Genomic DNA, 25,198 nt, shown 5'->3' with positions numbered 1-25,198 from the left:
GAGTAGCACACACAAAATACTTGGTAATTTCCACACATTCAAAAAGTGACTTTCTACAGTGAGACAGATATCAGAGTTGAACGTGAAATGAACAGCAAACTGCGATCACTATATAAACTCCTCCTTCACTTCCAGGCTGGGTCATGTAAACTCTATTGGGCTTCATGATTAAAATATATATTCTTGTAGTAGGAGAAACTTTTTGGAAAGCCAGAGTAACTTTCAGTAAGTAATGGTTTGTGCACTCTTCAAAATTGCACAGCTTGATTTAAAACAAACAAAACCCCCCAGTGCTCCCTTCAACTCTCCCCAACTGAAATGCTTTTCTTTAAGAAGTAACGTATAAAGCCATGGGTTTGAGTCACACTGTTGTGTTTACATAGCATCTAGTTTATTCAAATCATCCCCCATCTGAGTAATACTCTGTAATTCATTGTGGATGTGAGTCAGGCTGCCTGAAAAAATGTCAAAATCTGGTTTGCTTTTGTGTTGCTATTTGGGCTTCTTTGTCCTATTATTTTATTTTTCTAAATGTCTCTTATTCTGATTTCCTTGTCTTAGTTTTTGTTTCTCTGTTTTCTGATGTTATAATTCAAGCATTTTGTACTGTCTTTTTGAAAACAGGGCAAAATGTGCAACATGCTCTATACCCTTCATATCCCCAGGGATATGATGGATGTTGTTTTCTTATTTATAGGTGCAAAGAGCAGTGAACAGGCAGGTGTCCCGGTCAGAAGAAATTCCTAGTAGGAGCATAACACTTCAGATCTCTTTCCTGAAAGAGGAGTGAGAGTTATGCCTTTTTTTTTTTTTGCCTTGCTCTTACAAGTGCATGAGCCTTGTATTAAATTAGATTGAATTAAAGCAGGGAAGTCACCTTGTCAAGGCAAAGTGAGAGGCTGGCAGACATGATGCAACTCAAGAGCTGTTTGCTGGGAATAGTAAAACCAAGATTTTATCCCTGTAAAATATCAATAGTATTCAGAAAGTCCTCAGTGATACTAAATATTGGTTTCTGAGAAAACCCAACCTACCTGAACACTGTTCTGATTTGCATGTATAAATGTGCAGACTGGATTGTTACAGTCTCCAGGGTTTTATTCCACGTGCATGAAAGTCTCAAGGGTGCAACTGCGAGCAAAATGCACACATCTGGGACTTCGTGATACTGTACTGTGTCTTACTATTGTGATTCCATTAAATTATGTAAAATTAAATAAATATTGGGTAGTTCCATGTGAATCTGCAAGGTTGAATTTGAAGTCTTTTAAAACAAATATGCCTTGCAGCCAAATAAACTATATTACTTTTTAATTCCACACTGAAAACCACAGATTTATAGAAACAAAGTCTTTCACTAGTATTTTCATGGTAGTATTTTTTTTTTCATTTGCTTTAAACTATGCTACAAGACACTGCTGCAAAACAGTTAGAGCAATATTAATTTCATTGCACTAAATTTACTTCAATACTATGAATAATAGTTAATCATTATATTGATTGCTTTATATTTTTAATAAGACAACATGATGCTATCTAATTTCAGTCTGCCTTCTAATCTTTGCATGAAGTTGATTACACCAGCATGTGTTACATGTATGGAACCAGTGCAGAGGAGTAAGATACTCCCGGTTTCCTACCTTTTTTTGGAAGAATGTTTTTTAAAGATTTTAAGTGATTTACCTGAGATGGCATCCAGGAGTGCTGTATTTAAGAGGAATAACCACAGCAAGTTCTTGGTGGTACCCATCTTTTGAAGAGATGCCAATAAAGCAGAGCATCAGATTTTATACTCTGCACCTGGAAAAGGGTGAGGCTCCCAAGGTCAGTCTGGCCCATGTTACGTCTGATTTCTTATGCAATATTTTTATAACTACCTAATCTTTACGGAATGATTATATATGAATGGTAAAGTTTCCATTTCCTGGATAATTTGTGCTACTGTCTTTATTACAAATTATCTTAACTGTACGTGCAGGCCCAGCGTTACCTTTGGAACCAGACCGATGAATCTACGTGTTTCTTTGCTCCCACCATCCCAATTTTATATATTTACTGCTTGTAGCTAATGACTTAATTAAGTAGATTGTAATGCATTGAAAGGTGAAGCAGCAATTTCATAGCAGGCTTTCTGATAAATCCTTCAGCAGAGACCCCTGGTCTCAGAAATGTTTATATTTCTGATGGTTTCCACTTGAAATTACAGGCTTGTTTCCCTGCTGCTTGTACACAAACAGCACATGATAAATGGGATTATGTCAGGTATTAAAAGAAAATTAACTCCAGCTATTTACAACATACCCTAAGTGGGGGCCTCTGTTGAGCTTGCTTTGCTTTACCAATGTCTTCCCTCAATCTGCTACTACACTTCGTAGCAAAATTTGCCGACAAGACTTCCTTCAACCCTTTGAATCACCAAGTTTATAAAAAGGGAAAGAAGTATGGGTTGAAGTAAAATCAAAAGTCCTGTTAAAATGGTTTCCTCTGTTGGTCTATGTGAAGTCTTGATGGAGTTATAGATCATTTAGGACACAACAGCCCCTAATCCTGTCCTGCTATTCTGTTTGCTGGAGTCACTATATTGCACTTCTACAATTTCTCCTCATCTGATGAGGAGAAATACAGGCCAGCTGGAAACAGGCCAATTATTTGTCTAATATTCTATTCATTACACTTCATCCAGACTGTACCTATCTGTCCATTTTGGCTATGATACAAATGGCAACCAAACCTCAATAGTCGACATAACTCATGATTCCTGCTGGTATATTCCAACCTTCCTCCTGCAGAAAAGCACAGCTTGGGTCTAGAGACAAAGGGGATAAGGAGTCCTCTTTCTGCAGAGGTTTACAGCGCTAGAATAGAGGAAGGAAAGACAAAAGACCAGAGTCCAGAAACAGAATCAGAAGCTGTCAAAGCAGTCGCTGAGAAGAGCAAACAAACTGGAGGACAATGGTAAATACAACTGATTGTATAAATATGTTAATAAAGAAATGTAAGCCTGAACATTGCTATTCACAGCTCTACTGTTCCTATCTTCCTGACAAAAGCAAAAACAATACGATGTGTTCAGTGGAATGATCACACACTGTCATTGGGAAGCGGCTATGGGGTCATAATCCTGCCTCTAAATTCTTGAAAAATAAGACCGTTTTACAGACCAAGGAGCCCAGCAGCTGGAAAACAGTTTTGTAGAAAAGGACCTGGGGGTCCTGGTGAACGAATTGACCATGAGCCGGCGCTGTGCCCTTGCAACAAAGATGGCCAATGGCATCCCGGTGCTGCATTCAGAGGAGCATTGCCAGCTGGTCAAAGGAGGTGATCCTCCCCCTCTACTCAGCACTGGTGAGACACACCTGAGGTGCAGGTTCCAGTTCTGGGCTCCCCAATACAAGAGAGACATGGACATACTGGAGCAAGTCTAGCAAAGGGCCACTAAGATGATTAAGGGATTGGAGCATCTCATACAAGGAGAGGCCCAGAGAAGAGAAGGCTCAGGGGGATCTCATCAATGTGTACAAATACCTGATGGGATGGAGTAAAGACAGAGCCAGACTCTTCTCAGTGGTGCCTGGTGGCAGGATAAGAGGCAATGGGCATGAACTGAAATACAGTAAATTCCATTTAAACATAAGAAAAAAGAATTTCACTGTGAGGGTGGTCAAGCAGTGGAATAGGTTGCCCAGCGAGGTTATAGATTCCTCCATTCTTCAAGATATTCAAACCCAGCTGGACACAGTCCTGAGCAACCTCCTTTCTCTGACCCTGCTTTGAGCAAGGGGTGGACTAGAGGATTTCTAGATCATCAAGCCTTAGCTGGTTTGTGACACCGTGCATAAGAAATCTATGGATGATGTCAAGGAGATTCAAGAACAGAGGAGGACTAAATGCGCCGTGGTTAGATTTATTCACAACAATCAAATCTGCTAGCATGATTCTTTAACAAAAACTTGGCTGTCAGAGTTTTTGCCAGTCCTCACCAGTTCCAGCTTCCTGGTGCATTTCTGATATTTCCAGTAAATGTTCTTCAACTTATATGAGGACTTACGTCTTCAGGTTTGACAACTGGCACCTTTGATTTGCAGCTGCTAAAATGCCAGTGTCCTCTGTACGAAATACGCCTTAGATTACCTCTCCATTCTATTGCACTTACTGGCATCAGAGCAGCAGGAAGTTTGCTGCAAAATAAAGTACCATAAAAAACTGTAAATAACCTGATGTATGCATTCCTGATAGCATATCAGCAATCCATTACTGTTCTCACATCAGTAGGAAATGGAAACTATTGCCTCAGCTCTTGACCACGTATCACTGAGACAGAATACATGGGATCGAATTAGTCCTACCATAATACAAAAGACGTCAGGCACATGAAACCTAAAGAAGTTTGTCCAAGAAAATCAGCCTCAGTTAACTCATGATATCTTCTATCAGAGATCAGCTGTTTGCTGGAGCAAGTGTTCACTAAATTATACTGTTATACTTGGATTAAAGAAACAAATGTTATCTTTTCAATGCAATTTCAATAAAAAATACAGGTCCAAACTACCAAAGATTGAATTTTTCAAACACAGTTGTCATTTTTAGTGGCACTTAGAGCTGTTAAAGACTATAGAAAGCTCTGCCATCTCCCTTGATCAATTATTTTCTTTCAGTTTGAGAAAGAAGAAATTAAAAGATTTTACTTACTATAACACTCTGGTTTCTAGGTCCTTGGACTGGTTTTCTGCCATGTGCTTCTTGCAGGACTGAGCTTGAACACATCAGTCTTCACATTGATCCTTTGTATCTGCCCAGGAATTCTCTGCAGGACTTAAGTTCTTAGATATGTTCCCATTCATCTCTTGTTGTACACAGATGGGTAATACCCCATCAGGAGAGCACCCGGTATTTCTCGGACTTTTCCTCTTAGCCTGCTTTGCTTTGTCCCTACAACAAGAGAAAAGTTCAGTTGTAAGTCTAAGAAATTGGCAAAAATAAATATCAGAAATCTTATGAAGAGCTATGTACAGGTGAAATAAATCTGTACACCATCCATACCTAAATCTAACATTTGAATAGTGTCCTGGTTGGGGAGGGTCTCATATCCATGAAACAACCCGGAAAAGCTAAAAAAATTTCAAATTAAGAATCTGCAGCTACATCCCATTTCTTGAATGCTGTTCTCATTTTGAACCGATTCTTTCTGCCTGTAGCAGAAAAGTCAACAGCCAAGTTTCAGCTTGTATGTAACCTCCTTGGCACCTCTGGTTGTCAGCACATTTGAAATCTGGATACAGCCATAGTGGGTACCATAGAGTGATTTTTCTTCCCTTCTTCAGACTTAATCAGGCAGAAATATAGAGACTGTATACAGCCTTTTGATGGTTTTCTTGAGGCTGGGCACTCAAGCACCTATATTGTTCTGTATATGACTATATGGCAGCTGCTGTTCAGCTAAGTGGCTGACTGCCCCTATCTGAATATATGCCCTTAATCCTTTTGTAGAGCTGTTTACACTTCCTATTAAATAGTATACGTACCAAAGATGAATATAGATTCTGCTAAATTCATAAGTACCTTTCTATAAAGATTTCAAGTGATGCATTACCAACTCCAGTGGCAGACCACACCATTTGATTTGGTCATGCCTAAAACAACAGTCCAATCCTGCCTCTTTTACTGTCCCTAGCAATTACCTCCTCATTTTAATAGCCACCCATTTCATGCTACTTTCACCTCTTTTACAGTTTTACTGCGTTTGCTTTCTCATTGCCCACTCCCCTATTTAATTTAAATTCTTCTGTAGATCTCTAATCTGCTCGTCTCTAATTTCTGTGCTCAGCCTGGGCCTCCCACATTGGGCCTGGTAGCGTCCAGTAAGATTGCAAAAGCAGGATAAAGCATGGAAGAGATGGCTGGCAACACCTAGCCAATGGCTGAGCAGAATTTCACAGTGCTTATAGTTAATTACTGATAAGCAATTCATACATTTTTGGACACTTGTCTGTGAGCTTCCCTGCACTATCTGCTGGTTTCAAGGATCTTCTTACATTTGCAGACCCTGGGCAGCCTGGGTCCAACAGAGATGATTTGGGAACATGTAGCACAGCTGCCTTCCAGTGATATGCCTGGGATCTGGGACGTCCAGGTAGTCTTCAGGGATGCAAGCCAACCTGCAAGACACTCTCCCGTCGTATGACCAGATCTGCACTTCTCTCACGACGTGATACGTGTGCATTTTGGTGACATAATGAATGAAGATCCTCAACACTCAGAACAGCCTACATTTGAAGGGTCTTTGGAAAAGAGCATGAGTACAACCTCGGTGAGTGCTTCTTACGGGACATATCTGCTCCTGTCTTACACTACCCTGCAGCTGCATCGTTTCCCACTGCTTTGAATCTGATCCTCAAGCCTGGCTTTTGCCTTCCAGCCTCTTTTTATCCTCGTCTATTCAAACCATACTTAGTTCTTTGAAGCATTTTTAGCTGAGTGATTTTTAGTTAGCTTTGCTGAGCTAAAATATACCAGGTGAGGGGGAGCCTGAGGCAGCTGGCTACTGAAAGAGAAGGTGTGAACCAAGACAACTTGGATCCAAGACTTCCAACTCTCCTTAGTGTTACCATCTGTTCACCTTCAGTCCCTGACTTTGCCTTCAAACCAGGAGAAGGACCAGCGGGAAGGAAATGACGCTACTAGTTGTCAAAGGGAATTGCTCAAGGAAAGTCATCGCTTCATGTGCAAAAATACCTAGATGCATGAAAAGCCACGTGCGCTCAAAACAGAGGGAGTCCATCAGAGGTGTTGTACTGCAGGTGCATGCTAGGTGATTTACGTATAAATCCAAGGAAAGTAATACGCATTTCTTTCTGTGTGAAAAATTATTTCAATATAAGACACGGAAAAGAAGTCAGTCATTTAGCAGTTTCACGGTGATTACTCTTAGCACCAATCCACTTATAATATGTTGCTCAACTTCTGTGCTACTTCACAGCTGATACAAACTGATAAAGCAAAAGTCCTCCTACAGAAAGCTAAAAGTGACCTGTACATACCATTTTGTCTAAATACTTTTAACCATTCCAGCTCCTTTCAAGAATGTGTTTCCGTGTCTGGTTTTAGCTGGCCTCCGTATTTTTCCCTTTGTTCTCATAACTTCTATCAGCTTTCGAATTTCCTTAAACACCATACATATCAAAAATTTAGTGACACTTTTTTTTATCCAATAACGTTCCAAGTAAATAAAATGTATTGATTTTTAAGTAGCTTAATTCAGCTTTATGGTGTTTAAGGAAATTCGGAAGCTGAGAGAATTCCTTTTTGTGACCTAACTGTGGTACTGGATTCCAGTCCCATGTCTCATCATATTTGTGTTTCAAGTATAGGTACGTGCAGAGAAACACCTGTGATTTTAAGGGAGAGAAAAAACACATTGAAATTACTTACTGCTTTTAATCCTTAAGAGGCCAACCGAAGTAAAGGTCTTGATTCACAAAGATGCAAGTCGACAGTGCTAGCCAGTGCTGGTTTTTTATGATTTCTCCACTCAGCCCAGCTCATGCAAAGTCTTCCCAAAGATTCCTGAACTGGTAGCCTGGACAGCAGATGTCTACATTGTGCTGCTCAGTGCTGTGTCTCTTTCAGGAATTTTATCTTCTTTCAGAGGTTAAAAACCAGAAGAAACAAAGGGCCATAATGGAGAAGTCAGGATTACTGCTTTCAGATTTTCTCTGCTCAAGGCCCCAGGCATTTATACCTTTCATACAAAGGTTGTGTGCCTTGATTTGTTATTTAAAATAGAACTAGATTGTTGTTTGTATCTATCATATTTCTTGACACTTAATACTTTTTGTTGCATTTCTTCCTTGCACTAATCAAAGATCTGAAAGGATCAAGCAGTTTGACTTAGGAATGTGTAGTTTTAATAGTTAAAATCTGCACCAAATTAAAAATTATCAATTAAAAAATTTTTCTTCATATCTCCAGTCTAATACCCAGTGCAACATGACCTAGTTTTCTGAGCTGTATGTTTTATTTTCTCTGAATCATAAGCGTAGCAAGATGGAATGCAAAGTGCAGTATGTGCCATTTCCTTTTTTCTTTCTTTTTTTCCCCCACCTAACTGGGCAGATCATTTCTGCCAGTGTGCTTTTTTGTAATATGAGGGTGCCCTACATGTGATAATCTGAGGCAACAGGAGCATAGTGTTTGCTAAATGCATGGGCAATGACAAATATAAATACACTTCACTTGTTCCTCTCCCTACCACCCATTACTAGGCATTATATAAAAATTTGTAGTCAGGGAAATAAAGTTAGTGAATTTTGCCATACTAGATGAAATAAATTTTACACATATATTGCTGTATTAGGTATTGCACTATGTATTGACTTTTAACTGGGAGCCAAGATATGTCGTTAAAATCAAATATTAGAACGAGCAATAAAACTTTGCAAATGTTTAACTAAGTTATGTGCATAACTTCTTTGCTATGAATAGTCTCCCAAAATCTTTGGAAATTATCAAGGTGGTTAAATGTTTGCCTTAACCTCTGCAAGATGGAGCCTCCAATACACTTCTCAAAATCCATTCTGGAGATATTTGCTGAAATGCTTACTGCTCAACTGATGCACTCAGTTCATAAATTTCACAACAGGGGTGCGTATTGAGGGCAACATACCTCAACCTCCACGTTGGAAAACTCCCAAAGGCCAAACCAGACTGTGCTATGCCTTTTCTACGGAGCCTGGAACAACTGGGGCATGACCAGACCAATGCCAAGCAGTAGCTTTTGTACTTTACCATGAAGAAAAAACACAGCAATGCTTATGGGAGGTCTGAGCAAGCAACGAGGTCTCCAGGCTGTGCTGGCCATTACATGAATAACAGCTAAGTGTTGGTATAGAGAACAGAGCTTAGAAGCTGGCCATAGCATAATGTATGGGCAGGCACTGGCCACATTAACTGACTGCCCAAGTGCTCACAGCCTGCTGAAAAGGCTAGGCAAGGCTTAGCTGCATGACCCAGTCACTTCAAACCTTGCAAACATATCTTTGTTAGATAAGAGGAATTTTATATTGGTCTATTTTTCTAAAAGAAAAAAAAAAAAAAAGAAAGAAAAAAAAGGGGAAAGGTGATGGAGACACTTTAAATTGAGGTGATATAAAATATCTTCTTATGGCTTTCACTGATATTCAGTTTTGTTAGATTTGATCGTAAGCTAAACAAATATGGTCCAAGAACAGTGCACATTTATAGAAATGTTTAAAATACTCTCAAAAGATTCTGCATTGTGTTTGCAAGTTATCTGTTATAAGAATCTCATGCATCTCATCCCCTGTATGACCTATATTTTTTTCCTAAGGATTTCACTGTGCTGCAATTGCCTTTGGCTTTGGCATTCCCTGGTTCACGTGAATACAATAACACAATGAATCTACTCTGTCTCGTCAGAAGGATGCATGAGTCATCCCTTAAAAAAGAAAAAGACAATAGCCATTGACTTATTCCATTGTGCCCTCTGTAGCTGCCACCCTACAATGTAGGAAGATTCATGTAGTTTTGAACCAAGAACCTGAGCTAAGAATAGTAATGACATAGGCTTTTACTGAACTGACAAGAAGCCTTGAAAGAGAAATAAATACTAACATAAGCCTTTTCAAATGAGAATTAGCAGAACACTTAAGGAAAGAATGATTAAAAAAAGAAAATGTAAGAGTAGATGTTAGCTATTAACAATCATTATTTGTATTTACTAAGAGCACTTCAGTGACTACACCATTTGACCTAAAATTTGAGATTTGATATATAGATGGAAGAGACTCACCGTACATAACCAAGGAATGGTGGGGAAAACTTCACACCTTAGTGCAAATATGACAGTGTAAATATCGCTATAGGGGTGCTCATATCTTTTCTATTCATTCACCAGTATTTAATAGAGGGAGAAATTATGGAGACATTTGGGGTTTTGCTGCAATTATGTAGGTTGTAGTTTCATGATAACAGAAATTTATTATAACCCTTTAGCTGCTCCACATACTTTGGTCTTAAACATTAAGTACTTGTGAATCATTGAACTTTCATCCAGTTCAGTCCTCAATCTATGTTACCTTTTAGCCCTCTTCTTCTTCAGAAACCTTCCACAGAAAAATTTCCTCCGGCTATGTGCAATTACATTACCACAGTGGTAATGTGATAAGTCAAAAGACACTGAAGTCTGATCTAGGTTTTTTCCCTTGGGAAGTTTTGAACATATTCCAAAACAAGTGGCTGTAACAGTAGCTTGGTTTGCCCATTCACAGCTCCAATTACACCTAAGCAGGTTAGCCTTGCTTTCTCCAGTATCCTAAGCTTTTAAATGTTGCAATAAAGCTTCCAAAGGTCTGTTGACTCAGGTGGAAGAGCTGCCCTGAGAGCAGCCACCGAAATCCATTTCCACCTGCCTTGGCCACAGTCCAGGGCCAGCCTTGATCACACACAATCCAGTGCTAAGGATGAAATTGCCCTTTCCAGAGACATCAAAGCAAAGCTGCTCTGCAATGAGGGCTCCGATGAGGTGTGCTCCATTGCCAATAGCGTCGTGCTCTGCCTCTGCTGTGCCCCGTCTTGCGCCGTGGTCACTGGAGATGGAGCAGGAGAGCAGTCCAGCTCATGCAGGCAGCCACAGGCAGAGGAAAAGGAAGCACAGCTCTTCTTCAAGGCACCAACTTCTTCAAAGATCTTTCTAGAAGCTGCCTACTGATGGCCGGGCAGATGAGGATCTCCCAGTATCTCAGTCCAGCATGTACCATCCACAGTATGTATTGCTGTTTGGGAAAACAGGAGGAGGAGAAGACTTGCAGTTGGCTGACGGCTGTGATGAGGTTTGGACTCTGGAAGCTGCAGTCAGATAGCCAAGACTAATGCCATGTCAGCTTATACAGCAATCTGTTCTTCTCAGAGCCCCGTGATGACCAGATGTTATGTGCAACGGTTACCTGATGGGGCAAATCATGCTAGATCACCTCTGCAACCCCCACGGCACTGACCCAGCAGAGCTGTGTCATGCCCTGAGGAGGAGTCAGGGATGTTGCAGCCTGGAGCAGGAGGGTTGCAGTCAGGCATTCTTGGAGTGGCATGCTTTTTGCCATCCTGCAACCGCTGAGATGTTTGTGCCACACAGCACTCCAGGAAGGCACTATTAGCCCCGGTGATGTTCACTTGTTGTTGCTGTTAGTTGTCTTTTTTTCCTGCAGAAATGCAAGCAGATAAATTGGCACCTTTGCCTGATACATAGCAGACCTATGGTATTGCCTAAAAAAGTTATATTGACTTCATTTGACCTTATTTACTGGCAAAGAAAAAAACAAAAAAAACCCAAAAAAAACCACCAAAAATAGACATGGGACCTTTAAGTTGTTTTCCAGAATTGCTTTTGGCTGACAGTGAAGTGCTAGGTTAGGCTGTAGCAATAATTATACCATCATGGTAATAGTATAATAAAGATCTGTATGAATTTCACAGAGGTGCCTCACTTAGTAAGTCATAGACATAAGCTGTTATGCAGGGCTGATCTCACAGCAGATTTGGATCAAATAAAATCTTCCTGGATTTTTCCAGAGCCCAGACATGTCATGTTCCTGTGTTCTTGTAGGAGAACCCCATATATGAACAACAAGTTGCTTGGAAAATGTCTTTATTGCAGATGATGCTCTTCAAGACAGCAAAACTTTGAGTTCAAATGCAGAGACACTTTTGGGAATCAAGACAGAAATATCACACGAGAAACATTGTCTTCCTGATTTTGTAATTACATATTTTATATTGGAGGTCAGCCATAATTGCAAATAGCTCAAATAGCTCATTTTCTCAACAAGAAGGACCTCCCTAAAGAACTAGTCACAAAATATTCAGACATTATGTACGAGGATCCATATGCAGTCAGAAAAATAATTTTTCTCTTTCAGACATGTGCGATTGTCTAGGTATTTTTAGCTGCATAAAACCTTCTCCATCTGAAACATTACATTATGCCATGCAATTTTTATGCAAAATTTAATCTCCGTCTTAGAAAATTGGAATTGGTAGAAAACAGGACCTAAAAGAAGGTTTAGCAGAGTACAACAGTGGCACTTGCATTCAAGTATTTTGCTTGCTAGCACTGACTGCGGTGGAAACAGAAAATATTGCAGGGCAGTTTCAACAGTGCTAGCCTTGCCTGAAGGGTGAATTGAAATACATACATTGCATCACATTGAGATTCATTGAAGTACCTTTCAGAGGTATGCAGATGGGCTCCGTTACTGGGTGTCACGCAGCACACAGTGTGATGCACTCGCAGCTGCTCTAGAGAAAGGAAGGACTCTTGGTCTTAATTTACATCTGAGGAAGTGGGAAACAAACTCGTGTTTGGTGTGGAGCAGGAACTGGCTCTCTGGATTCCCCACAACCCCACAATTTTTCACTAGCAGAGTCAAGATATCCATCTTGAGAGGAGGAAGTTGATGAATCAGGTCTTGTGTTAAGATTTGAGAGCCTACTATTGCAGGTGGCAACTAATTTGAGGGTTGTTATCGGCCTGCAAACTTACCCTGGCCTTCTGGCTTCCTTCAATGCTGAGTTGTTATGTGAAGCCCACCTCTTCTCATGAGGTGAGCCATCACTACAGAAAGCCTTTCACGATTGGATTTTAATCTTGAATTTTCAATGAAATTACTCAATGCAAGAAAATTACTCAATCCATCAAATTACTCAACCAATGTGATCAGCTGCAGGTGTTTACTGACGTTGGCATGATCTGGTATGGAATTGGTTTCTTCACTTTATGTTTCAAAAGAAACCCAACAAGAGTGAAAAGCAACTGCCAGGGGCCTGACAGCAATAATAAATGGTGCATGAGAAACATCAGCTGGAGCAGGAGCTGAATTCACCTTCTCCTGGATGACAAAAGCATCCAGTTCTGGGAAGGATGAGAGGACCTGCTTACATTTGATCCCTCATCTCGTTATTTCCAAAACATTTAAAAAAAAAAAAAAAAAAAAGGCATTCTACATCAGGTTTAAAGACCGAACAATTTCATAGAATCATAGAATCATTAAGGTTGGAAAAGACCTCGAAGATCATTGAGTCCAACTGTCAACCCAACACCACCATGCCCTAACCCAACACTAAACCATGTCCCTAAGCGCCTTATCTACACGTCTTTTAAATACCTCCAGGGATGGTGACTCCACCACTTCCCTGGGCAGCCTGTTCCAAGGCTTGACCACTCTTTCAGTAAAGAAATTTTTCCTAACATCCAGTCTAAACCTCCCCTGGCGCAAATTGAGGCCATTTCCTCTCGTCTCCTTTCTTGCACTCTGATACATCCAGGGTACTCTAGATACACATCAAACAAGGGTTGTATTAGCAGAGCTTGTTTATAGAACTTAAACTGCAACTTAAGCATTTCAGTTTTACCATTAAGAAAACAAACCCCAAACAAAAAGCTTAGAGATCGCAAATTTGTCTGGGAAGCTTTCAAACTGGCTTTTCGACACGGCAGCTTCGAGTGGCAGGCAGTTTGGGAGCAGGTGAGTTCCACAGAGCTGCCTGTGCCCTGTCTCATCAGACTCCCCGCAGAGCTACTGAATCAGCCTTTTTATGATGTGCAGGCAAAGACAACTGATGTGAAGTGGGATTAATAGGCAAGAGCCGGTAAGGACATTCCTAATGTTTATTGTAGAGCTGCTGGTAATCCAGCAGCAGCATAGTTTCACACAGAATTAAGTTGGCATTTAAAGATGCTATCCGCTAAAGGAGGCAAAGTTTTATTTAAAATCACGTGCATTCCTGTTCTCAGCACCAGCTTCCAGAAGCTGTATTGGGCCAGCAACAACAGTCACACTTTCTTGGCCGGAGCTTGCCTCTCTCTTGGACCTAGTAATACAACCTTGGTAGCATCTGGAAGAATAGTCATAGGCCCGACACACCACTAGTTCACACTGCAGGTAAACCAATGGATTGTTACGAATAAACTGGAAGGCATTGAATGTAAACCGGACTATGTGTCTGTAGGGTGAATAATATGTAGCATAGGTAGAATCTTGAACACACCTAAAAAGAAACAAAAAACCTCTTATGAATACACACTGCTATCAGTCATTTACACGCAATATAACACGTAACATGAAAAGTGATTTTTAAAGATGACGAAAATGGTTCAGAAACCTGCAATTAGGAAAAGCAAGATGCCCTTCTTTGGCAGCATTGAGCCATGTTACCTCCCTTCAGCCTGTCATGTGTCTAGATACCCAGTGTTTGTCTGTTTTTCTGAAGGTGAATTATCCTTACCTGAAATATGTCACTGTTACCTCTCTGACAATAACAATCCACGGTGAACTGGCCATAGCCATTTAGTCTACTGGTCATTTTAAGCTCGGGGGTCTTATATTTTGGGTCAATCCATCCCCCTTCCCCCAATAAACCTCAAATGCCTGTGTTCATTGAAGCTGACATTAATGTATGCTATATTCACACTATTCCATTAAAAAAAAAAATTAAAAAAAGAAAAAAAAGAAGAGATGCAGGAGTTCAAAGGCAGTTCTATCTTAATTGTAATGCATAAGAGCTTACCCGTTCCTGATTATATCATAAGTTACTGTCGTAAAATTGTAGGGAGTGGGGGATGCCACACATGTGTCCACAAACAACACCAGGTTTGAATCAGAGCTGTGCAGGTAAGCTTCAATGAACAAATCCTGGTTGATATCAACGTAGTATGGTGAGTCATTCACTGGCCGTGAGAAGGATGCAGAATGATAAAATGTAAGGTTTACATCATATCTGCCATACTGAGTTTCATTGACTTCAAAATTGTCCTCCGCAACGTACATTATTTGTGCCCATGTGTTCTGGAGCATTTTGCAGTTGATATGCAAGTGAAGATTTTTATTTCTTGTGATTACAGCACCAGAAGAGGATCCTCTAATAAGGTTGGAATAGATTATTGTATTGTTGTTTCCCTGTTTGGCACATAAAATAAAATGCAAAATAAATTCATATAGTCAGGTTTCCTAATATGAATTCTAAACTTTACTGTACCCTTACAGCAATGTGCACAATAAACGCATTATTTCCCAGAAAGTCTGCTGCGGAGAAGTCTGAACCTCGGAATTTCTGTTCTCAAGATAAGAATCTGTAATCTACGTGTAGTATTCAGTGACTACAGCGTGGACCTAGAAAATGACTCACATTACAGGCAGACATAACTAATTAAATACAACCTGTACAATTCTTTGAACATCAAATGCCTGAAGGATTTGGTCCAGCACAGCATTTAAGCTCAAATCTGACATAAACACAGTTGAGACCTTTTTAACCACCACACTCAGTTTGGGACCTTGAAAATGCCAAGTATATTCTTCCTCCCACACTTTATTCCTTAGAAAATCAATAACAGGCTATAAGTGAATGCTCTGGCAGCAGGTGCAGGAAATAATAAACCTTATCCCTCAGGAGAAGCAACCCACAGTTACCAGGACAATTCCAGTCCCTGCAGACCTTGGTATGGGCTTTCAATTTGCGCTGGTTTTCAAAATGAATTCTTCAGTTTGAATTTTTACACGCTCACAATATTTGCATATTCTGTTGAAACATTTAAAGTCATACCTCTCTCACTGTGCCGCAGCTCGTGTATGGTATGTCGAATATAACATACTCTGATGTAATGTTGGGTTTGCAATAGGGGTCATTCAAGGAGAGATTCCAAGCAGAGTAGCCTTGTGACTGAAGGTAGTATCTGCTCACAACTACATGCATGTAGTCTGGCAAACACAACAGTGCTAGCAAATGGCAAAGAAAATACGTTACAAGCTCATCAAAATGACTGAAAAAGGTTATACTTAAATAAACAATATCTTTTGCAGAAGCAGCTGATATTGCAGGAGGAGTTCAGAATCCAAACCATACACTTGCATCTCTATGAAATGCTACAGATTTAATTTGAAATAACATGAAATGGGTGATTCGTTGAAGTGGTACAACAAGATCAACAATCAGTGAATTAGCAAATAACCGAGAAGCAGGTTTCTGCTTTAAACATGAACTTACTAGTGCTCTGATCTGCTGGAGTGGAATAATAGTCAGCCTGAAACCCTCTGTACGTGTATCGAGAGTTACTGTAAAATCGCACAGTCAGCAGGTTTGAGGAAGATGTGTATGTGCGAAAAGAACCAGAACAAAATTTCCCAAGGAGAGGAGAGGTATAGAGTGGCCCATCATAGATTTCCACATAGTCAGACAGGCATCTGCCACCTTCCATCCTGGGGAGCAAACATGACTATTTAGTTAAATGCTGCTTTTTTTTTTTTTTTAATTTCTTTTTCCTTTTTAACTCAGATTAACAGTTCATAGCAAAGGAGTACATTTTAGTGATATGACTATCAAGTCTTTGGAACAGAAATTACAGCCTCCAATTTCTGTCTCATGAGAAGCCAGCCACGTTAATAACTAAATAAATAAATACATTTTTAATGTTGCTTGACACGTGCGGTCAACACGTGGTTGACACACCTGAGGGATGGGATGCCATCCAGAGGGACCTGGACAAGCTCGAGAAGTGGGCCCATATGAACCTCATGAGGTTCAACAAGGCCAAGTGCAAGGTCCTGCACGTGGGTCGGGCAACCCCTGGTATCAACACAGGCTGGGGGATGAAGGGATTGAGAGCAGCCCTGTCGAGAAGGACTTGGGGGTACTGGTGGGTGAAAAGCTGGACATGAGCCGGCAATGTGTGCTCACAGCCCAGAAGGCCAACCGTATCCTGGGCTGCATCCAAAGCAGCGTGGCCAGCAGGTCGAGGGAGGTGATTCTGCCCCTCTGCTCTGCTCTCGTGAGACCCCCCCTGCAGTGCTGCATCCAGCTCTGGGGTCCTCAGCACAGGACAGACATGGACCTGTTGGAGCAGTTCCAGAGGAGGCCACAAAAACGATCAAGGGGGTGGAACACCTCTCCTATGAGGAAAGGCTGAGAGAGTTGGGGTTGTTCAGCCTGGAGAAGAGAAGGCTTCGGGAAGACCTTATTGCGGCCTTTCAGTACTTAAAGGGGGCTTAGAAGAAAGAGGGGGACAGACTTTTTAGCAGGGCCTGTTGCGACAGGACAAGGGGAATGGTTTTAAACTAAAAGAGGGTAGATTTAGACTAGATATAAGGAAGAAATTTTTTACAATGGTGAGGGTGGTGAAACACTCAGGTTTGCCCAGAGAGGTGTTAGATGCCCCATCCCTGGGAACATTCAAGGTCAGGTTGGACGGGGCTCTGAGCAACCTGATTTGGTTGAAGATGTCCCTGCCACGGCACGGGAGTTGGACTAGATGACCTTTAAAGGTCCCTTCCAACCCAAACTATTCTATGATTCTATGATTTTTCATCTCGGACATACTAAAAGCTTTGAAAAAAATCCTTGAAGTCAAGCAGCTATCAGCTTAGTAAGTCCAAGATGTTGATCCCATACATCATCTTCCCAAGAAATAAATTTTTACTTACAGAACATCTCTAAATGTGAGTGTGACAAGAAAGTTGCTGTTTACTTCTATTTCCCAAACACAGTTGGCATTGTTCGGATAATTACTGGGATAAAATGGACTCTGCAATGTCCCAGACGGAGAAGAAAGCAAGCCACCACAAGAATAATCTGCAGAGAAAAATATGAGAAGAAAAAAATACATATACACCATATAAGGTTGCTTTTGGAATATGTCTATGTAGAATTTATAAGTCTAAAATTTAGAGGCAGTGACTTCTACCAGCTTCACTGGTCTTTCTGTTAGGTTCATGTATCATCTGAATGCAGATTAGGAGATGCCCCTATTAAAATTCCTAATGACCAAAGGGAAGTAAAACAAAGATCAAAATTATTTTGTCTCCAAATAAGAATGCTGACAAATATTCAATTAATAAACATGAAGACCATATGTCACAGTCAAAAAACTGTATGAAATTTATATATAGATCAGTTGCACCCTAATCAAATAACAGGGGAAACAAGACCTGCCTCTGCAGCTTCCAGCAATGGGTGTGCCATGAACAAGCAACCCCTCTGAAGGCTGCAAGAATCAATGATGGTTCAGCGGCAGCAATGGCGGAGGTGGAGAAAGCCCTGTCGCTGCCCATCAGGCAAAGAAACAGCAGTCTAGTGGCAGTCCTGTCCATAAAAATGTGCACGAGCCAAAACGCCTAGCAGTGGGGCCAGAGGGTCTGGATGCCCACAGGTATCAGGAGGCATCAGAAGGCCATTCTACCACCCTCTGCTTAATGAGGCCGTGCCTTACCCTGGCTCTGCTCCCCCGTGGAGAAGACCAAACCCCACCCTGTGAGCCACCACCCGCTAACGCCAAGAGTAGCGGCCAGAAAAACCACGACAAATTCAGACCCACCTGGAGCAACGGACGCCGTGACGCTGGCTGCGGTCGTGGTCGTGGCATCTGTTAGGGGAGGAAGAGAAAGAAGCAAGTGAGGACCTGGTGGATGACGGAGCATGGCCAGGTTGTCTCCCAGCGCTGGCGATGGTGGTGCCAGCCTGTCAGGTGGGCGATGGAGAGCTTGGGGGTCTCAGCAGCGTGGTTCTCCATGGTGGGAGCAACCAAAACCGCAACCGTTGAACACGCCTCCGACACACACCTAACTGTGGCCAACGAGGGCCACTTTTTGAAAGCGTCCCGGTCGTTCGGAAGGAAAAGCAATGGTACCTGAGCACACAACACCAGCATCTTCACTGTGGGCACAGTTGTGGACGCCCCAGCCCCTGTGGCTGCACTGGAAGAGGGAGGACTCATTCCCTCTGCAGTGCACATCGTCCAGGTAGATATTGCCAGTGCCTTGTCCAAAGTAGGCGCTTGATGGTGCAGAAACGGCAAAGCCGCATCCCAGCTGCCGGCACACGACCGCGGCATCGTTCAGGTCCCAGTCGTCATCACAGACGGTGCCCTGGCCCCCGGAGTGGTAAATCTCTACGCGCCCCTCGCACCGGTTCCTGCCGTTCACCAGGCCCAGGTAGGCACCTGCGAAAGGAGGAGACAGGGAAAAGATGGCAAAACCCTCTAGCACGCAGGCACCTTCTCTCGCCGCGGCGTTGCCCATGCTCGACGACTTTCAGGCCACCAGGACTGTCACCCTCTGCTTAATGAGGCCGTGCCTTTCCCTGGCTCTGCTCCCCTATGGAGAAGACCAGACCCCACCCTGTGAGCCACCACCCGCTAACGCCAAGAGTAGCGGCCAGAGAAACCACGACAAATTCAGACCCACCTGGAGCAACGGATGCCGAGACGCTGGCTGCAGTCGTGGTTGTGGCATCTGTTAGGGGAGGAAGAGAAAGAAGCAAGTGAGGACCTGGTGGATGACGGAGCATGGCCAGGTTGTCTCCCAGCGCTGGCGATGGTGGTGCCAGCCTGTCAGGTGGGCGATGGAGAGCTTGGGGGTCTCAGCAGAGTGGTTCTCCATGGTGGGAGCAACCAAAACCGTAACCGTTGAACACGCCTCCGACACACACCTAACTGTGGCCAACGAGGGCCACTTTTTGAAAGCGTCCCGGTCTTTCGAAAGGAAAAGCAATGGTACCTGAGCACACAACACCAGCATCTTCACTGTGGGCACAGTTGTGGACGCCCCAGCCCCTGTGGCTGCACTGAAAGAGGGAGGACTCATTCCCTCTGCAGTGCACATCGTCCAGGTAGATATTGCCAGTGCCTTGTCCAAAGTAGGCGCTTGATGGTGCAGAAACGGCAAAGCCGCATCCCAGCTGCCGGCACACGACCGCGGCATCGTTCAGGTCCCAGTCGTCATCACAGACGGTGCCCTGGCCCCCGGAGTGGTAAATCTCTACGCGCCCCTCGCACCGGTTCCTGCCGTTCACCAGGCCCAGGTAGGCACCTGCGAAAGGAGGAGACAGGGAAAAGATGGCAAAACCCTCTAGCACGCAGGCACCTTCTCTCGCCGCGGCGTTGCCCATGCTCGACGACTTTCAGGCCACCAGGACTGTCACCCTCTGCTTAATGAGGCCGTGCCTTACCCTGGCTCTGCTCCCCCATGGAGAAGACCAGACCCCACCCTGTGAGCCACCACCCGCTAACGCCAAGAGTAGCGGCCAGAGAAACCACGACAAATTCAGACCCACCTGGAGCAACGGACGCCGAGACGCTGGCTGCGGTCGTGGTCGTGGCATCTGTTAGGGGAGGAAGAGAAAGAAGCAAGTGAGGACCTGGTGGATGACGGAGCATGGCCAGGTTGTCTCCCAGCGCTGGCGATGGTGGTGCCAGCCTGTCAGGTGGGCGATGGAGAGCTTGGGGGTCTCAGCAGCGTGGTCCTCCATGGTGGGAGCAACCAAAACCGCAACCGTTGAACACGCCTCCGACACACACCTAACTGTGGCCAACGAGGGCCACTTTTTGAAAGCGTCCCGGTCTTTCGGAAGGAAAAGCAATGGTACCTGAGCACACAACACCAGCATCTTCACTGTGGGCACAGTTGTGGACGCCCCAGCCCCTGTGGCTGCACTGGAAGAGGGAGGACTCATTCCCTCTGCAGTGCACATCGTCCAGGTAGATATTGCCAGTGCCTTGTCCAAAGTAGGCGCTTGATGGTGCAGAAACGGCAAAGCCGCATCCCAGCTGCCGGCACACGACCGCGGCATCGTTCAGGTCCCAGTCGTCATCACAGACGGTGCCCTGGCCCCCGGAGTGGTAAATCTCTACGCGCCCCTCGCACCGGTTCCTGCCGTTCACCAGGCCCAGGTAGGCACCTGCGAAAGGAGGAGACAGGGAAAAGATGGCAAAACCCTCTAGCACGCAGGCACCTTCTCTCGCCGCGGCGTTGCCCATGCTCGACGACTTTCAGGCCACCAGGACTGTCACCCTCTGCTTAATGAGGCCGTGCCTTTCCCTGGCTCTGCTCCCCCATGGAGAAGACCAGACCCCACCCTGTGAGCCACCACCCGCTAACGCCAAGAGTAGCGGCCAGAGAAACCACGACAAATTCAGACCCACCTGGAGCAACGGATGCCGAGACGCTGGCTGCAGTCGTGGTTGTGGCATCTGTTAGGGGAGGAAGAGAAAGAAGCAAGTGAGGACCTGGTGGATGACGGAGCATGGCCAGGTTGTCTCCCAGCGCTGGCGATGGTGGTGCCAGCCTGTCAGGTGGGCGATGGAGAGCTTGGGGGTCTCAGCAGCGTGGTCCTCCATGGTGGGAGCAATGAAAACCGCAACCGTTGAACACGCCTCCGACACACACCTAATTGTGGCCAACGAGGGCCACTTTTTGAAAGCGTCCCGGTCTTTCGGAAGGAAAAGCAATGGTACCTGAGCACACAACACCAGCATCTTCACTGTGGGCACAGTTGTGGACGCCCCAGCCCCTGTGGCTGCACTGGAAGAGGGAGGACTCATTCCCTCTGCAGTGCACATCGTCCAGGTAGATATTGCCAGTGCCTTGTCCAAAGTAGGCGCTTGATGGTGCAGAAACGGCAAAGCCGCATCCCAGCTGCCGGCACACGACCGCGGCATCGTTCAGGTCCCAGTCGTCATCACAGACGGTGCCCTGGCCCCCGGAGTGGTAAATCTCTACGCGCCCCTCGCACCGGTTCCTGCCGTTCACCAGGCCCAGGTAGGCACCTGCGAAAGGAGGAGACAGGGAAAAGATGGCAAAACCCTCTAGCACGCAGGCACCTTCTCTCGCCGCGGCGTTGCCCATGCTCGACGACTTTCAGGCCACCAGGACTGTCACCCTCTGCTTAATGAGGCCGTGCCTTTCCCTGGCTCTGCTCCCCCATGGAGAAGACCAGACCCCACCCTGTGAGCCACCACCCGCTAACGCCAAGAGTAGCGGCCAGAGAAACCACGACAAATTCAGACCCACCTGGAGCAACGGATGCCGAGACGCTGGCTGCAGTCGTGGTTGTGGCATCTGTTAGGGGAGGAAGAGAAAGAAGCAAGTGAGGACCTGGTGGATGACGGAGCATGGCCAGGTTGTCTCCCAGCGCTGGCGATGGTGGTGCCAGCCTGTCAGGTGGGCGATGGAGAGCTTGGGGGTCTCAGCAGAGTGGTTCTCCATGGTGGGAGCAACCAAAACCGTAACCGTTGAACACGCCTCCGACACACACCTAACTGTGGCCAACGAGGGCCACTTTTTGAAAGCGTCCCGGTCTTTCGAAAGGAAAAGCAATGGTACCTGAGCACACAACACCAGCATCTTCACTGTGGGCACAGTTGTGGACGCCCCAGCCCCTGTGGCTGCACTGAAAGAGGGAGGACTCATTCCCTCTGCAGTGCACATCGTCCAGGTAGATATTGCCAGTGCCTTGTCCAAAGTAGGCGCTTGATGGTGCAGAAACGGCAAAGCCGCATCCCAGCTGCCGGCACACGACCGCGGCATCGTTCAGGTCCCAGTCGTCATCACAGACGGTGCCCTGGCCCCCGGAGTGGTAAATCTCTACGCGCCCCTCGCACCGGTTCCTGCCGTTCACCAGGCCCAGGTAGGCACCTGCGAAAGGAGGAGACAGGGAAAAGATGGCAAAACCCTCTAGCACGCAGGCACCTTCTCTCGCCGCGGCGTTGCCCATGCTCGACGACTTTCAGGCCACCAGGACTGTCACCCTCTGCTTAATGAGGCCGTGCCTTACCCTGGCTCTGCTCCCCCGTGGAGAAGACCAAACCCCACCCTGTGAGCCACCACCCGCTAACGCCAAGAGTAGCGGCCAGAAAAACCACGACAAATTCAGACCCACCTGGAGCAACGGACGCCGAGACGCTGGCTGCGGTCGTGGTCGTGGCATCTGTTAGGGGAGGAAGAGAAAGAAGCAAGTGAGGACCTGGTGGATGACGGAGCATGGCCAGGTTGTCTCCCAGCGCTGGCGATGGTGGTGCCAGCCTGTCAGGTGGGCGATGGAGAGCTTGGGGGTCTCAGCAGCGTGGTCCTCCATGGTGGGAGCAATGAAAACCGCAACCGTTGAACACGCCTCCGACACACACCTAACTGTGGCCAACGAGGGCCACTTTTTGAAAGCGTCCCGGTCTTTCGGAAGGAAAAGCAATGGTACCTGAGCACACAACACCAGCATCTTCACTGTGGGCACAGTTGTGGACGCCCCAGCCCCTGTGGCTGCACTGGAAGAGGGAGGACTCATTCCCTCTGCAGTGCACATCGTCCAGGTAGATATTGCCAGTGCCTTGTCCAAAGTAGGCGCTTGATGGTGCAGAAACGGCAAAGCCGCATCCCAGCTGCCGGCACACGACCGCGGCATCGTTCAGGTCCCAGTCGTCATCACAGACGGTGCCCTGGCCCCCGGAGTGGTAAATCTCTACGCGCCCCTCGCACCGGTTCCTGCCGTTCACCAGGCCCAGGTAGGCACCTGCGAAAGGAGGAGACAGGGAAAAGATGGCAAAACCCTCTAGCACGCAGGCACCTTCTCTCGCCGCGGCGTTGCCCATGCTCGACGACTTTCAGGCCACCAGGACTGTCACCCTCTGCTTAATGAGGCCGTGCCTTTCCCTGGCTCTGCTCCCCCATGGAGAAGACTAAACCCCACCCTGTGAGCCACCACCCGCTAACGCCAAGAGTAGCGGCCAGAAAAACCACGACAAATTCAGACCCACCTGGAGGAACGGACGCCGAGACGCTGGCTGCAGTCATGGTCGTGGCATCTGTTAGGGGAGGAAGAGAAAGAAGCAAGTGAGGACCTGGTGGATGACAGAGCATGGCCAGGTTGTCTCCCAGCGCTGGTGATGGTGGTGCCAGCCTGTCAGGTGGGCGATGGAGAGCTTGGGGGTCTCAGCAGTGTGGTCCTCCATGGTGGGAGCAATGAAAATCGCAACCTTTGAACACGCCTCCGACACACACCTAACTGTGGCCAACGAGGGCCACTTTTTGAAAGCATCCCGATAATCCACAGTGGTCTTCAGTGGTGGGAGGAATGAAAAACACAATCTTTGAACACGTCCTCAAAACAGTTTTTTTTTAGGTAAACAAGTGGTCATTTATTGGTTGCCCAGAGAGGTTGTGTGTGCTGTCCCTGGAAACATCCAGGGTTACATCGGAGAGGGCTCTGAGCCATCTTCTAGGCGGTGATGTCTCTGCTCATTCAGGAGGGTTCGAGTAGATGACCGTTAAAGGTCCCTGCCAACCCAAACTATTCTATGATCCTATGATCCTATGTTTCTATGATTCTTCTTGTAAATGGCTGCTTTTAGTGAGTGACTAAATTTGACAATGCAAGTGATGATAAACAAATTCAGATGAGGTAAGTTTTCCCTAGAGAGATGCATCTTTTGGGACACGGTGCAAGCCACCTTGGAGCTTTGCTCTCTCCAGGTTTGCGTGCCACACGCTCAAGAGCCCCAAGGGCCTGACTGGCAGACCAATGCCCTGCCCTGGGGCGTGTGCTTCACAGCACCATGCTCATACCTGTCCCACCTGCCTCCGGGCAGCTTCAGACCCCCCAGCTGGGATATTAACTAGCACAGTCCAAAAGTAACGCATGGACAGAAAACAAGGAAAATGCAGACACCTCTGAAGATGACCTCTCCCACATCCATAAATTTCACTTGAGGCAACTCTTTTACAAATGAAAAACAAAGCAGCGGTGAGGAACTTGTTTCTAAGGGGACATACTCGTTCCACGTGGTGACTACCACAACAGCAGACTGAGACTCACAGCTTTGGACAAGAGAGACGAGAGGTGTGGTGGAGATTTGTTGAAAAAGGAGTTTTAAGAAAAGGGTGTGGTGCGTATTTTGCCCACTGACATGCGTCCACTGGGATATAGAGGCATCCCTTCCTCTAGGACATTAGTGGATTACTAGATTACATTAGGAATCACTTTTTAAAACTTCTTTATTTATCTGCTAAGGACAAAACTTTGCTATTAATATTTGCTGTACTTCCCTGTCTTACCACTCTTGGGATTATGAAAATCAAGGGACAGAGCCTACGCATTGTATGCATGCATAACAGCGACAGTAATTAATTTAGCTCTGAAAATATATAGATAGATACATATATATTGGGGCGGAACAAATGATGGTTGACCTGACTCTCAGAAATGGTCTTTTGCATTTTGTTTTTCTCTTTGCTCTGATGACATACGTGTTGTTCTTTGCTGTGTGATTTGTCAGATAAATGCAAGACTATTTCCTGCACTAGCTCAGGTCAGGCAGGACTTTGGGTAGCCACAGCAAGTCTTGAAAAGCTCCGAGGATGGGGATGCCCCG

At 45.2% G+C, this 25,198-nt stretch overlaps 1 protein-coding gene across 1 annotated transcript in view; it reads right to left on the bottom strand.

The window, feature by feature from the left end:
• Nucleotides 1–23,419, bottom strand: part of DMBT1 (deleted in malignant brain tumors 1) — a 34,354-nt gene extending 10,935 nt beyond the window's left edge. Inside the window, exons 1-11 of the mRNA XM_075155394.1 lie at nucleotides 22,985–23,419; nucleotides 22,098–22,509; nucleotides 21,249–21,604; nucleotides 20,425–20,773; nucleotides 19,557–19,868; nucleotides 18,656–19,000; nucleotides 17,487–17,634; nucleotides 16,054–16,265; nucleotides 15,613–15,785; nucleotides 14,578–14,966; nucleotides 13,779–14,058 (exon numbers count right to left, since the gene is read on the bottom strand). Of these exons, the coding sequence (XP_075011495.1) occupies nucleotides 13,779–14,058; nucleotides 14,578–14,966; nucleotides 15,613–15,785; nucleotides 16,054–16,265; nucleotides 17,487–17,634; nucleotides 18,656–19,000; nucleotides 19,557–19,868; nucleotides 20,425–20,773; nucleotides 21,249–21,604; nucleotides 22,098–22,509; nucleotides 22,985–23,419 (3,411 nt within the window). The remainder of the gene's footprint in view (nucleotides 1–13,778; nucleotides 14,059–14,577; nucleotides 14,967–15,612; nucleotides 15,786–16,053; nucleotides 16,266–17,486; nucleotides 17,635–18,655; nucleotides 19,001–19,556; nucleotides 19,869–20,424; nucleotides 20,774–21,248; nucleotides 21,605–22,097; nucleotides 22,510–22,984) is intronic.
• Nucleotides 23,420–25,198: the final 1,779 nt, after the last annotated feature.

This window comes from Calonectris borealis, chromosome 7 (assembly GCF_964195595.1).
Source record: "Calonectris borealis chromosome 7, bCalBor7.hap1.2, whole genome shotgun sequence".
Lineage (NCBI taxonomy): Eukaryota > Metazoa > Chordata > Aves > Procellariiformes > Procellariidae > Calonectris > Calonectris borealis.
The sequence above is the reverse complement of the archived record's forward strand: the minus strand, read 5'-3'. Positions and strand labels throughout refer to the sequence as shown.